The 13,801-nt window shown below is 34.2% G+C and overlaps 1 protein-coding gene and 1 non-coding gene across 2 annotated transcripts; both read right to left on the reverse strand.

The window, feature by feature from the left end:
- Nucleotides 1–4,574: 4,574 nt before the first annotated feature.
- LOC129901931 (U5 spliceosomal RNA) lies at nucleotides 4,575–4,690 on the reverse strand. The gene has a single exon (XR_008770011.1). It is a non-coding gene; the product is annotated as a U5 spliceosomal RNA (small nuclear RNA).
- Nucleotides 4,691–5,259: 569 nt separating this feature from the next.
- On the reverse strand, nucleotides 5,260–11,271 carry LOC129899398 (internal alternative NAD(P)H-ubiquinone oxidoreductase A1, mitochondrial). Its single transcript, XM_055974351.1, has 8 exons — nucleotides 10,707–11,271; nucleotides 9,322–9,535; nucleotides 8,774–8,934; nucleotides 8,594–8,659; nucleotides 7,670–7,830; nucleotides 7,402–7,516; nucleotides 6,188–6,367; nucleotides 5,260–5,616 (listed from the first exon to the last, which is right to left on the reverse strand). Exons 1-8 carry the CDS (start codon nucleotides 11,142–11,144, stop codon nucleotides 5,464–5,466), a joined length of 1,488 nt encoding a protein of 495 aa, XP_055830326.1. The 5' UTR covers nucleotides 11,145–11,271; the 3' UTR covers nucleotides 5,260–5,463.
- Nucleotides 11,272–13,801: the final 2,530 nt, after the last annotated feature.

Here is a 13,801-nt window from a genome sequence, read left to right on the forward strand (position 1 = left end):
GCACTCCAACCACTTTGTATAGGCTACCTTCTTGGCTTTCACTTTGCCTTATATTTCTCCATTCCACCACCAATCTTCTTGACGAATTTATAATATTAATGAGACCATATATTTATATAAGGGTCTTCTGAAAATATATTATCTTATCAAAATGAGTGATTTTTTCCATTGTCCAAGTCAGCACCGGACAAAAATATTATCATAGAGAGATTATTAAACACCTTCACAAAGTAAATAGTACCAATATGAATTACAAATAAGGTAGTTAAAAATTGAACCAAAATCGAAAATAAGCTATTGGTAATAGGTAATAGGTTTTTCCAGCGGTTTCGATAATAATATTTTTTTATTATCTGGTTATTTGTTCTTAACGGTTTGAGATTTTTCTTAACGGATAACGGATAACCCGATAGTAAATTAATAAATTATATTTATACCATTTGATATATAAAGTCATTGACTTAGGGTTTAGTTCATAATATATTTTTTGTTGTCTCAAACTCTTGGTTATTCTACAATGTGCTACTGTTTGTTTTTGAAAAAGATGCAATCTTTCAACTCATGTGCATGATTCATTTGGTTTGTCATCTTGTTTTAAAAGTGATTTTCCATAATTTTTTGCGTCAAATCTTAACGGTTAAATCGATAACTGAACCAATAATGATTAATAACTGATAAATCGATAACTAAACAGATAATGACTGATAATTAATAAATTGATAACCAATAAACTAATATTTTAATGGTTCTATAACAATTTAGGATGTGTACGAACCGATATTCGATAAGTCGAATCGATAAACTTCAAAAATGAATCGAATCAACTGATACACAACCCTAATTAGAAATAAAATTAAAAAAAAACATGTCTCCAAATCCTTGGCACGAAGTCTCATTCACATGTTCCGCATAATTTTTTCTTCACATGCACAAAAAAATTAATCCACAATGACTTATATATAGAGACGAATTTAAAAATTTAAGATTATGAAAAAAAAGTTCATCTTAAAAGTTTAAACGATCTTCACCTTGTTAATAGCCTAATTTAAACTAACAACAAAAGAATAGGAAAAAAAATTAGAACGTAAAATAAAAAAGACATCAAGGATAAGCTTAAAAAAAACTCAAAAGAGAAAAGTTGCTCATATTTGCAAGGAAGAAAACTTTTTGGATCTTCTACAAAATAGGAGTAAAGGTAAAAAAGACCTTGATTTTTATAGATTTGGAACGTGGTCAACATTAATTCACTTAATATTAAAAATAGATATCTAATTTTTTTTTCTCCATATATTCTAGGTTTAGAAGTCTTTATTTTATGAGGGTTCTTCCAATGATAAAGAGTCCTTAATATGGAAGAATTTAATACATAAAACTTAATTGATTTTGAAGTCATATTCTTGCCATATATTTTAGGAGTTTAGCGAAAGAAAACTACTTAATTTTGCTTTCCATATATAGGAGTCTAGTCAATATAATAAAAATAATTAAATAATAATTTAAGAAAAATGGTGAAAAGACGATTTTGTCTAAAGCGAAGTCTTTTAATGAGGGCAAAAAGTTCAAATAAAATTTATTAAGAACCTTCGTACTTTTAATATAGTATAGATAATTCAACTAATTTTGGCAACAATGAAAATACCATGTGGTGTGAATATAATATAGGAAAAACTACATAATTACACACACTTCACTACCATATTTACTAGTATTATATATACTTTTAAATATAACGTGTCTTACCATTATTAAGAGTTTCCTACTAAATACATGTATTTTTGTTACCAGATACATTAAAATAGGGAGAGTGGCGAGCGAGATTGCGGGGGGCAAGCGAGATTCATATGTATCTTAGATACATGCGAATCACACTAGATACATATATTTGTATGTATCTCGCATGATTCACATGTATTTGAGATACCAGATACATGTGAGCGTGGCGAGTGAGATGGAGAGAGGCGAACAAGATTTGTTATGTATTCTAGATAAATGCAAATCCACTTGGATACAATATATCTAAAACGTATTTAAATGTATGTAGATGTATCTGAATACGTAATATTGCAAATTAGAGTGTATCGAAATAATCAACTCCTAAACTAATGGAATTTATCATTTATGAAGTCCCCCTATAATTATAGCATTTTTCATAGTCCATATAAAATTGGAAAATATACAAGTGTTTGTCATAAATGGAAAGCATTTTTTTTTTGAGTTATGAAGATAATAATGTCATGAATGAGAGTTGGAGTATTTAATTAGTGGTCAAAGTCAGCACAAACTAATATTGCCAGCAAATAATTACCAGAAAAATGAATAAATGAGGCTGTCTTGATAGCAAATGGTGGGGTTGCATTTATCCCTCTTCCATTGTAGTTGTCTCACATGACATTATTTCATGTTGATCTCTATGCATGTGAAACAAATTAAACCATCAATTATTCACATAATTAGTTTTATTAAATGATCATCAATCAAATTTTTAGTTTATTTCATGAGAAAATAAATGAAATAACACTAAATCAAGTACAACATAAAAATAATCACTAAAATCCCTAAGGAACTAGTGACACAAGTCATGAACTACTAAGAATAGGAAAAAAACGAGATGGAAAAAAAATCTATAACTATAGTGAATCGTGATAGTATACATTTTTTCTCGGTTTTCCACTCGATGTCCAAATTTTGTGGAGCCCGACTAAATTTGAATCACGCACTACGGGGCTAATTCGGGGATGACGCTCCCAATAGGATTTTCTCCATACACAGGGCTCGAATTCGAAATATCTGATTAAGGATGAAGCAATTCCACCATAACCCATGTCGGTATAGTATACATTTTGTGCTACACATTGTATGATTTCAATGTATTTTGATATACATTAATTATTACTCGTTTAGTAAAACTAATAAATTGTTGGGTGTAAAATAAATATAATTTATATATATATACTTACTTTATGCATGCAATACATTGTATACATTCTTTATCATTTTTATATAAAACTAAAGATGATTTTATTGGCATCATTTCTCAATAATGTATCCCAAAAAAGGGGGAAAATCACTCTTCAACATTAATGACACTAAAATGTGAAGTAAAAGAAAAAGAAAAAAAATACATTTATGTTTTTGCTACTAACAATTTGAATTTAAGTTACAACAACAACCCAGTGAAATTCCACAACGTAGGGTCTAGGGAGGGTAAAGTGTACACAAACCTGACTCCTACCAAGGTAGGACGGCTGTTTTCGAGAGACCCTCGACTCAATAAAAGCATAAAAGAGGTCAAATACGATTAAGAAGTACAAAGCAATATGAGAAAAGCAAATAACGTAAAGTGACATAGATAAAATAGAATACTGAAAGTACAAAGAGTAATAAATAATAACAGAAATCATAGCACAAAAAATTTATAATGCGCCTACTAATAAGGCAGAATAACGAGACTTTGTATTAGCCTTCTACCCTAATATGGGCCCTCCACACCCTTCTATCTAAGGTCATTTCCTCGGTTAGCTGTAACTGTGTCATGTCATGTCTAATCACCTCTCCCCAATACTTCTTCGGCCTACCCCTACCTCTTTTGAAACCATCCATGGCCAACCTCTCACACCTCCGCACTGGGGCATTTGTGTCTCTCCTCTTCACATGCCCAAACCATCTCAGTCGCACTTCCCGCATCTTGTCTTTCACAGAGGCCACTCCTACCTTATCCCGGATGACCTCATTTCTAATCATGTCGCTCCTGGTATGCCCACACATCCATCACAACATTCTCATGTTGGCAATTTTCATTTTTTGACCGTGAGAAACCTTAACTGGCCAACACTCGGTCCCATATAACATAGCCGGTCTAAACACTACTTTGTAGAACTTGCCCTTAAGTTGTGGTGGCACCTTCTTGTCACATAGAACACTGAAAGCGAGCCTCTATTTCATCCACCCTGCCCCAATACGATGTGTGACATCGCCATCAATCTCCCCGCTGCCTTGCATGATAGACCAAAGGTACTTGACACTACTTTTCTTTTGGATGGCCTGGTCACCAAGCCTAACTTCCGTGCCAACCTCCTGAGGTGTCTCACTAAAATTACATTCTAAGTACTTTGTCTTGGTCCTACTCAGTTTAAATCCTTTAGACTCCAAGGTATGTCTCCAATCCTCCAGCTTAGAGTTAAACTCCGCTACGAGTCTCATCGATCAGGACTATGTCGTCCGCGAAAAGCATACACCATGGCACCTCACCTTGAATTTGTCGCGTCAATGCATCCATCACCAAGGCAAATAAAAACGAACTAAAGGCTGATCCTTGATGCAACCCCATCACAATTTTTAAATATATTAAACTCTTCTTTCAAATGTCTTAAACACTTAATTAAGTAGAAAAATTACTTAACACTAGATAAAAATTGATGAAGTTATTTTAACTACATAATCATGTATGTTAGATCAAAATAAATGATTCAAAGACATAAGCTACACCCGCTACACCCTAAACCAATAACTATCAAACTTAATTAATCTATTGAACAAGATATATCAAAAATAATTGAAACTAAATTTATAGGGTTAAACTCAATAAAGAGTAACCCTCCAAAAATAATCATATGCCACTATTTGCAGAGCACACGCGGTATTCTTTAGTAAAAGGCGAAAGCATAGTTCTCTTTGTGCTCACTGAGGGACTGTTTAAGTTGTGTACAAAGTATATAATTTTTTTTTGGTTTTTCATTTGGTTTGATATCAATATTACAATCCAATTATTTTGGATTCGCACTGCGCCTAGGGCCCCATTCGGGGATATGCGATTCTTACTAAGATTTTTTTTATACCCAAAAATCAAATTCAAGATTTCTGATTAAGGAAGGAGTAACCTTATCCACTGCCTCTTCTTCTATTTTTTATTTATTTATTGGTTAAATACGATTATAGGAGATAAAAATATTTGCAAGAAATCAGATCTTTTGGTAGGAAGATATATGAGATTATATAGATAAATAAATTAAATTCCGAAAGTGTTTTATATCTTTGCTTGATTTAGTATGTGAATTAGAGTAATATTTTTTTACTTATATGATATATCATATTACTTTTAATTACAAAAAATAAGTCTATTATTCAATATCATAGTAATTGTTACATTTTTTTTTTGAAATTGGATTATACTCAAGATCTATTTCTTTACAATTTCTTTCTCCAACATTCTACAATATTGTTGTCACTTGACACCCTTTCGCTAAAAATACACTCGATAAATATGTAAATAATGTGTGTATATACAAATACGCCGTCATTATATGAAAACAATACAACATAAAAACATTCCGGGACATTAAATAAATCCCCTGGATCTCTACAACCTCAAATCTAAATTGTGATAATAGACCGATACTGCTTGCACAAAATCCAATGCAACACGCAAGGAACCATCCTTTTTTTGGGGAGTGGGGGGTGGGGGGCTTATATCCTACTTATATCACGACCAAATACTAAGGTTGTCAACCAGTTAATTAGAACATAAAACTTGTTCCTCCAACTCACTACACGAGTCAAATATGCTGAACGCCAAACAAAAAAACTTGTGAATCCTGCTAGAGATACACCTTTTGCTTCCTGCAATGAACATACATTAAAAAAAATAATGTTAAAAGATTCAGAATTAATGTACGGCATGAAAAATAGAAAAATATGAGCTTCCGTTGGTAAAATTTGTGGAGAATATCGATTAATTCATAGTGTGAACATAAAATTTGGTAAAAATGGTCTAATAGCCAATGAAGTGGGTTAAAATAACATAAATTTGCATCGTAAGATCCAGTTTGTGGCCACCCATTAAGTTTCTTTTCCGGTTTATAGCCTAGTGGGCTAAATTTTGCCTTCAAAGGTAGTTGGATGAATTTTTCCTTTTGCAGACAAATTTAACTCACTAGGCTCGGAAAAAGGCTATTTGTGCAAATGCGCCTAAAAACCATGGGAAGTTAGGGTCCAAAATCCAGCCGAGACAAAAATACTGAAGTGATACCTTCTCATGTGTCTAAGCTTTTCTGGTGGATATAATTACTCGGTATTATGCTAATGGAAGATATCAAGTAACTCGGAGTAAAATTAAAGTACGTTTCAAACTGACCTAGACACCACCGTAAGAAAGAAAAAGAAATACTGATTAAAAAAAGAGAGAGGAAACCTTGCTCTCTCTAAGGTCCACAAGGGCCTTGTATCTTCCAATAGTAGCCATGCTTCCCAAATGTTTGTAGATAAATGGATCTCCCAAGTTAATGTTTTGTGCACAATTGGCATGCCCTCCACCTGCTTTACCCACCTTGTTCAACAAACTTGCCAAATATTTTCCCTGCCTCTCTGCAACCTGATCAAACACAACAAACATCCTATGACAATTTAGAGACATTTACCTTAAAAAAATTGGGACTCACACACAGGGGCGGGGCCAACATTGTGGTTGCGGGTTTGATGGAACTTAGTAGCTTAGACTCAAACCTTACTACAAAAGTTTATTCAAAATGTATAAATAATTTGTTTAGAACTCAATAAGCAAAATGAATTTTGATTCAAAACTCATAAACTAAAAATTCTGGCTCCGCCTTTTACAAAGCTGAATTACACAAGTTGTTATTGGAACGGCCACTATCATAGATACTACTTTATTTGATAAACAAATGACACATAATTACCTACAACATTTAACAGTGGAGAGAGCCAATAAGTCCAATAAAGTGATCCAAGAAAATGCAAGATTGGCGAACTCGAGCCTATGCAGTGGCGGAGTCAGGATTTTGATTTAGAGGGTTCAAAATTTGAAGAAGTAAACCCATGACCTTGACGAAAGGGGTTCGACATCTACTATATATATAAAATATTATTTTTACCATGTCTAAGTAGTATAATTTTCCGCTGAAGGGAGTTCGGATGACCCCCCTGAGCAATAGGTGGCTCCGCCCCTGAACCTATGCACGACCTAAACACAAGTTTTGAGCCATCTTTGTCGCTACACTACAAACTTCCCTTATGTCGAGAGATTCAACAATTTAACATATGCAAGAAAATATGTTCACCCTATTTTGGTTTTATATGATTTCTTGACGAAGAGAATTCAATTGAAGCCCCTTCATTATATGTAGCTCCACCCTACTGATGATCATGCTTTAGTTAGGTGAAAAACATATGACATTTCCGATAGTTTTAAATGATTGATTCGTGCGTTCTGTTAGTTGGACCAAAAGTAACACACTCAAACTTTTGTAAACTTAAAGAATCGTATGTGCTCGATCAAGATAGTATGATAAGGAAGAAACTAGGCTTACCCCAAAATTTAAGGGAATCATTTGTGTTAAAAAACTCGTAAATGCATAGTCAAAGCATTGCATTATCCCTGTAACTTACTTGGGCCAGAGCTGGAAGAACTTGTCTGCCAGTACTTTCAAGAAAACCACTGCAATCACCAATTGAGCATACATCTTGTACCGATGGGACGCGTAACCATTCATCAATTCCGATCCTATTAATTCATGGAGAGTTATCAGTAAATAAGGAAAAAAAAACTAATATCATGAATATCCTTCGCCCTTATCTTTATATCTCCCACTGTGAACAAAGGTCAATGAATCTTAAGAAGTTATATAGGAAATTGTGGAGTGAAATGACTACTTACCTCCCTTTAGCTTTTGGTATATCAAGTGAGTTGACAAAAGGTGAAGGGCCAACACCAGTAGACCACACTAACAGACCATAGGGGACATCTGTGCCATCACTAAGAATTATCTTCTCCGGTTGCACATCTTGGACGAGGCCTCGTACAAGACGAACTCCTGACTGAAAACTGACAAATCATGTAAATGGCGCCTACTAATTACTAGTTATTTCGAAAACAACATCTCTACTTCTAAGGTAGCAGTAAGGTCTGCATACACTTTACTCTACCCTTTCTAGACTCCACTTTGTGGGACTATACTGGGAATGTTGTTGTGGTTGCTTCTTTGCTAGTTATGAGTTTTAATGACCAATAGATCATGTTTTGAACTGTTGGGCTAAAATTGTCTAAGAATACTCCTAATACAGTGTGTGATATTTTCCCCTTTGGACCAAGCCCGTACGGTTTTCCCCAAAAGGTCTCATACCATTAAGAGTATCTAACACCTTATAAGTAGCAACTTTTTCTTTTGAGGTATCAAATGTGGGCTTCACTTGTCATATTAAGACAACCCCTCTATGGCTCTATATTCTTTCCCAATCGCTCAGATGAACCTCTTTCCGCATGTTCTCTAGAGTTCAAGAACAGATTCTTGCTCATCGCTTATTTTGTCCATTAAGTCAGTTTTTCTGCTAAAGGCAGCATTAAAAACATGTATATTGTGATACATAAGAACAAGAACAATTAAGCCTCTATGCTACTATTGACACCCGAAACTAGAAGTTACAACTGGAAATCCAACTTTAGCTGGTTATTATGATCTGATAACAAGAGAGTCTCAATCTGTGAGTGCACTCTGTGACAAAGTAACTATGTCGTTATATATACTTCAACATATATAGCACAATAAAAGAAAATTACACGGATATTCGATCAGTATCTCACCTTAGTCAACTGTTTGGTTGCATATACACGTAAACGATCATCAAAGGAGGACAATATCTCATTTGCCTATCAATTAAGGACACGGAGCTTAATCAAATATAAGCAGCATTTTCAAGTTTTTTCAAGACTCAAACACTGCTACAGACATAATAATTACGGAAATTGAGACAATAAGCTTGCCTCAATCAACGTGACGTGAATGTAGTCTTTGACATGAGAATATCTTTGATGAACATCCTTTAGGATAAAGTCACTAAGTTCGCCACTGAACTCAACTCCTGTTGGACCACCTCCAACTACAACACAGTGTAATAGTCGACGCTTTTCTTCCTCACTAACTCCTGCCTCATCCATGACCAAAAGTGAAAAGAAATTGGTCCATAATATACTTTTGATGTCACATTGTTCGGTTAAACTTTTACATCAGATCATAACATAACTTCATCCAATATAACAGTAAAGTTACAAAACTACTTTTTGTCACAGTAAAGTAATCAAACTATAGTGAATTGCTCAAAAATTACAAACAACACGTCACTTGCCACATGAGGCTTTGCATCTGTATGTTCCGATCATTTGTATTTTTTCAGCACTTCACACATAGTTTATTTACTTTAGTATGATCAGCAAATAGTTGGTATGAGGTTACTATATTATAAGAGGTGAAGTTCAGTGATCGTACGTGAACTTAACATTATATTGAAACTATAAATAGAAACAACATATACCAGGGACATCAGACAGCATGAGATTTAGAAGTAGTTTCCTCCGTATTTCCTGAGCATGGTAAACTTCACGAAGAAATGTAGCGTGCTCGTTTACACCCTTAATTCCAAATGTCAAAGCTTCTGCTCCAGATGCAATGACTAACTTGTCATATGAGATATTGAAATTCCATGGCTTCAAGGTTTCAATTCCCTCCGTCACAGTTTGGCATTGAACCTAAAAGTACCAGACAAATTTCTAAAGAAACAGCTTGGGAAGAATATATGTGTAAAATTGAACTATTAGGACATTTCGAAATGTTCGACAAAATTCCACTTGAAAATTATTCGATACAACTTTCAAGAATTCAAATTCATTTAACTATTCAAAATTTAAACTACACAATAATCTAACTTCTCAACTAGTATTATTACAATTTTTCTTCAATCGATAATATAAACTCTAAAGTTTCATAGTCAGAAAATCTAATTTGATTCATTTTAATACTTGAGTTCAATCAGCTCCTACTTCGAAGTAAGACTACGGGTTGTTTTGAAGCTCAGTAGCTAAGGAATACTTGCGTGTTAAAGGGGTACGTAAATTTGGGTTACCAAATGAGTATCCTCTGCTGGACTTTTCATCAGTCATTATAGGTGGACCAATCCGAACTGTCAACACAATATAAAAGATGATACAAGCCTTTGTAAAGGAACTCATAAATGCCAACATACAGGATAAACAGAGGAATGAGGTCTTAGGACTGAAAGTAGAAAACAAAAAACAATAGCATTCAAGGTTGTAACCTAGTGGTCAATGAAATCATGAGGCCTCGTGTTATTAGGCAATAGGTATCCTGTGAAATTAGGTGCACATAAACGGACCGAACACCATAATTATCTTAAAAAAAAGAAGGGAAAAACAATAAAAGGAGCAAACTAAACATACCACATGATTGTCAAAATTAATGTCATTACTCTGAAGGGCATGGCATGGCTTAGTGGTCAATGAAGTGGATCGAAATTAAAAATCCTGAGGCCTCATGTGGATAGAGTTACTCGGTACCTGTGCTTGTGGGAGACAGTAGGTACCTATGGAATTAGGTGTGCACAAATTGGTCTAGATACCATGATTATTAAAAAAAAGAAGGGAAAAACAATAAAAGTAGCAAACAAAGCATACCACATGATTATCAAAATCAATGTCATTGCTCTAAAGGGCATGGTCTAGTAGTAAATAAAGTGGATTGAAATCAAAAATCATGAGGCTGATAGAGTTACTCGGAACTTATGCCGGTGGGAGACAGCAGATACCTATTAGGTGTGCACAAACTTGTATGGATACCACGATTATAAAAAAAGAAAAAAACAACAAAAAGGGAAAAACAATAAAAGTAGCAAACTAGGCATACCATATGATTATCAAAATCAATGCCATTGCAATTAGCAAGAAAGAAATAAGAACTTGGTTCTCTTGAAATAGCAGGTTGAATCCTTCCAATAGGTTCAGCAACAGACCTAAACTCAAGAGTGCCAACACAAGTAGATGCTAATAATGGGGTGAACACCATATGGTTCCTAGGTGACACACATACAACATCATAAATGTTTGTGTCAATGTCTTTCATTAGCCTACAACCTGCCCATCCAGACCCCAACACAACAATTCTTGGTTTTTGGTCACTTTTTGTTGGTTCCAAACTAGCAACATGATGATTAGTAGAATATTGTCTAGTAAATTGTAGAAATTGAGTAAGTGAAGGTGAGGCTAATGAGGTTATAGATTTGTAAGATGATGATTGGTTTGAAATTGTAGTGGAAATTTTGATGAGATTCTTGAACCATGGCATGGTGTCAGAAAAAAATTCTACTTTTTGTTTGCAAAATATTTAGTTTTTAAGTGTATTTGAAAAGCAAAAACAAGTAATAACACATACCCTCTACCTGTCAATACTCTATGACTCTTGTCATAGGTAGAGATAAAGCTATGGCCTATATATATAAAGACATGATTATGTCATCATTCTTCAACAATGAGAAACAATTCTTGTATCTTTGTTTAATTTTAAAGAAATATTTTACATTATTGAAATGATTTATTAAACATTATTTAGCGCGACTCAAGTATTATTTCTGTATTACTTCAAATATTATCAGAATAATATTTATGTTATTTTTAATACTATTATCTTGTTAATAAATAAATAATTTTAGAAAAATCTTAATTCTTCGTTGGTTGACTATCTGAATTTTCACTTTGTTGTTTTTCCATCTTATAACCCCCTTTCCTATTTTTTTTCCCTACCTCAATTTTTTTTTTTAAAATAGAAAATAATTTTATTATTAAATTTTTACTTTCCAACACTTTTTAATTCTTCATCCAATGCATAATAAAGTGTGAATAATATAATATGGAGATTCAACATTGAGTAATCCAATAATAAAAATGCGTTCTTTCATAAGAAAGAATACCCGAAATCAAAACTATGTCTCAATCCAAAGTAAGAATATATATATATATATATTGAACGTGACTCAACTCCAACAATAAATTCATTAGATGAGAATTGTCCCAGACTAAATAAGAAAAACCATAGCTCATCCCCTCGAAAAATGTGGGACAATCTAGCACCAAGTAAGTTGGGGTCCATTATTGTCACGACCCAAAAACTGAGGTCATGATGACACACATCTCAAAACCCAATCTGATGTGTAACCCTAAAAATAAAACTCATACAAGACTCCAAAAGGGGAAAGTGATGCCACGATTTAAATAAAAAGAAAAAAAAAAAAAAACAATGAAGAAATTATCCCAAAACCTGGTGTCATAAGTATAAAGAGCATCTAATACAAGGTTCGAATCTGAAGATACAACATAAGTCTTTGAATGATACAAAAGACTGAAAAATAAAGATAGACTAGTGACGATCCGAATTCTGGGACCTCACCACTAATTTGAGAATACACAATCCGCTAGAATATTAACTGTCACGTGGGGTACCCCGACTAGTATCTGCATCAAAAAAGGACACAGAAGTAGGGGTGAGTACAATTCACATGTACTCAGTAGGTTTTAGCTGACTGAGTATAAGTAATTAATCAAACCTATGAAATAAACTAAGGAACGCTTCCACCTGCATACAGAAAAGTCCCACTTCGGCATCGGTGCCGCCAGTTTATATATATAGTGGCACGAGTAAAGAAAATCCATAATAACAACTCATAATCACAATTAATCGAATAATTCAAGCAACACAAATATCAATGCAATGCAATGCAATATGATGATGCAATGATGTGGTGGTACGGTGGAATCAAGACTGTCGCACAGCCTGTCGTATACACCTGCTGAGCTGTGCTACCAAACAGGACACATGGGGGTCTTGCAGACCATATAACTCAATCACAATATCTCATTATCCTTGCCACCTCCTCGTGGTCAAGGGGTCACAATACATCCACTACCCTGCCGGAAAACTGCCTCGGTCAGGGACTCAAGATACAAAGGTTAGGATCACAATGCATCCACTACCCTGCCGGAAAACTGCCTCGGTCAGGGACTCAAGATACAAAGGTTTAAAGGTGTTTCATTTTCTTTCTCAAAAGGAATTTCCATATTTCTCAACTTCCCATGTTTCATGATATGATGAATGAGGATGAATGCATCAAAACACATATGCATGGAAGTAATAATCAACTCACATGTGGTATAAGGTTCAAAGTTCTCAAAACTTAACCTACACATGATATTCACCCTCAATAAATAGTAACGGGAAGAACACACTTTCATTTAAATATTCACCCCTTTCTCAACAATATTTCAATACTCAAGTATGCTCAAAACCCCAACTCAATCTCTCAGGCGGCATCACAAGTCAAATAATATACTCAAGCCTCTCTCTTAGGCAAATCATAATTCACATGCTCTCAAAGCAAATAAGATAACAAATAAGGCCCCCACACGGGCTATGTAATACAAATAAACCCCGTCACGGCAACACATTAATAAATAAGCCTCCACACAGACATCACAATATATATAACATTCTCAACTCATACTACAACCCCATCCCAAAGTCTATAACATATGAATGACTAATTACCCCATCTCAATCTCAAAGAAAGATAGCCAAACCTACCTCAATTGCCGAAACCGCACTCGAATACCTCCACCAGACAAGCTAATCTCGAATTCAGCGCCCGAAATGACAATCCACTATCAACAATGAAACATACACGTCACAAGGAGTCCAATGACACCCATATTGATAGGTTTCGGAACCGGAGGTAAAATGGTCCAAAAATTAACTATTTTCGAAAAGGGTCAAATCTGGAAATTTATTGAACAATCCCATTCTATTGGTAATAAGGAACTCATGGTTGAAAAACCCATAAAAATAGAGCTCAAAACGAGTTGGAAATCACAATTTTCCTTAAATTCAGATTAGGGAAGAAACAAGGATTTTTGGGGTTTGAAACTAAAATTTAAGAGTTAAAATCGTCAAAA

This window comes from Solanum dulcamara, chromosome 8 (assembly GCF_947179165.1).
Source record: "Solanum dulcamara chromosome 8, daSolDulc1.2, whole genome shotgun sequence".
Classification (NCBI taxonomy): Eukaryota; Viridiplantae; Streptophyta; class Magnoliopsida; order Solanales; family Solanaceae; genus Solanum; species Solanum dulcamara.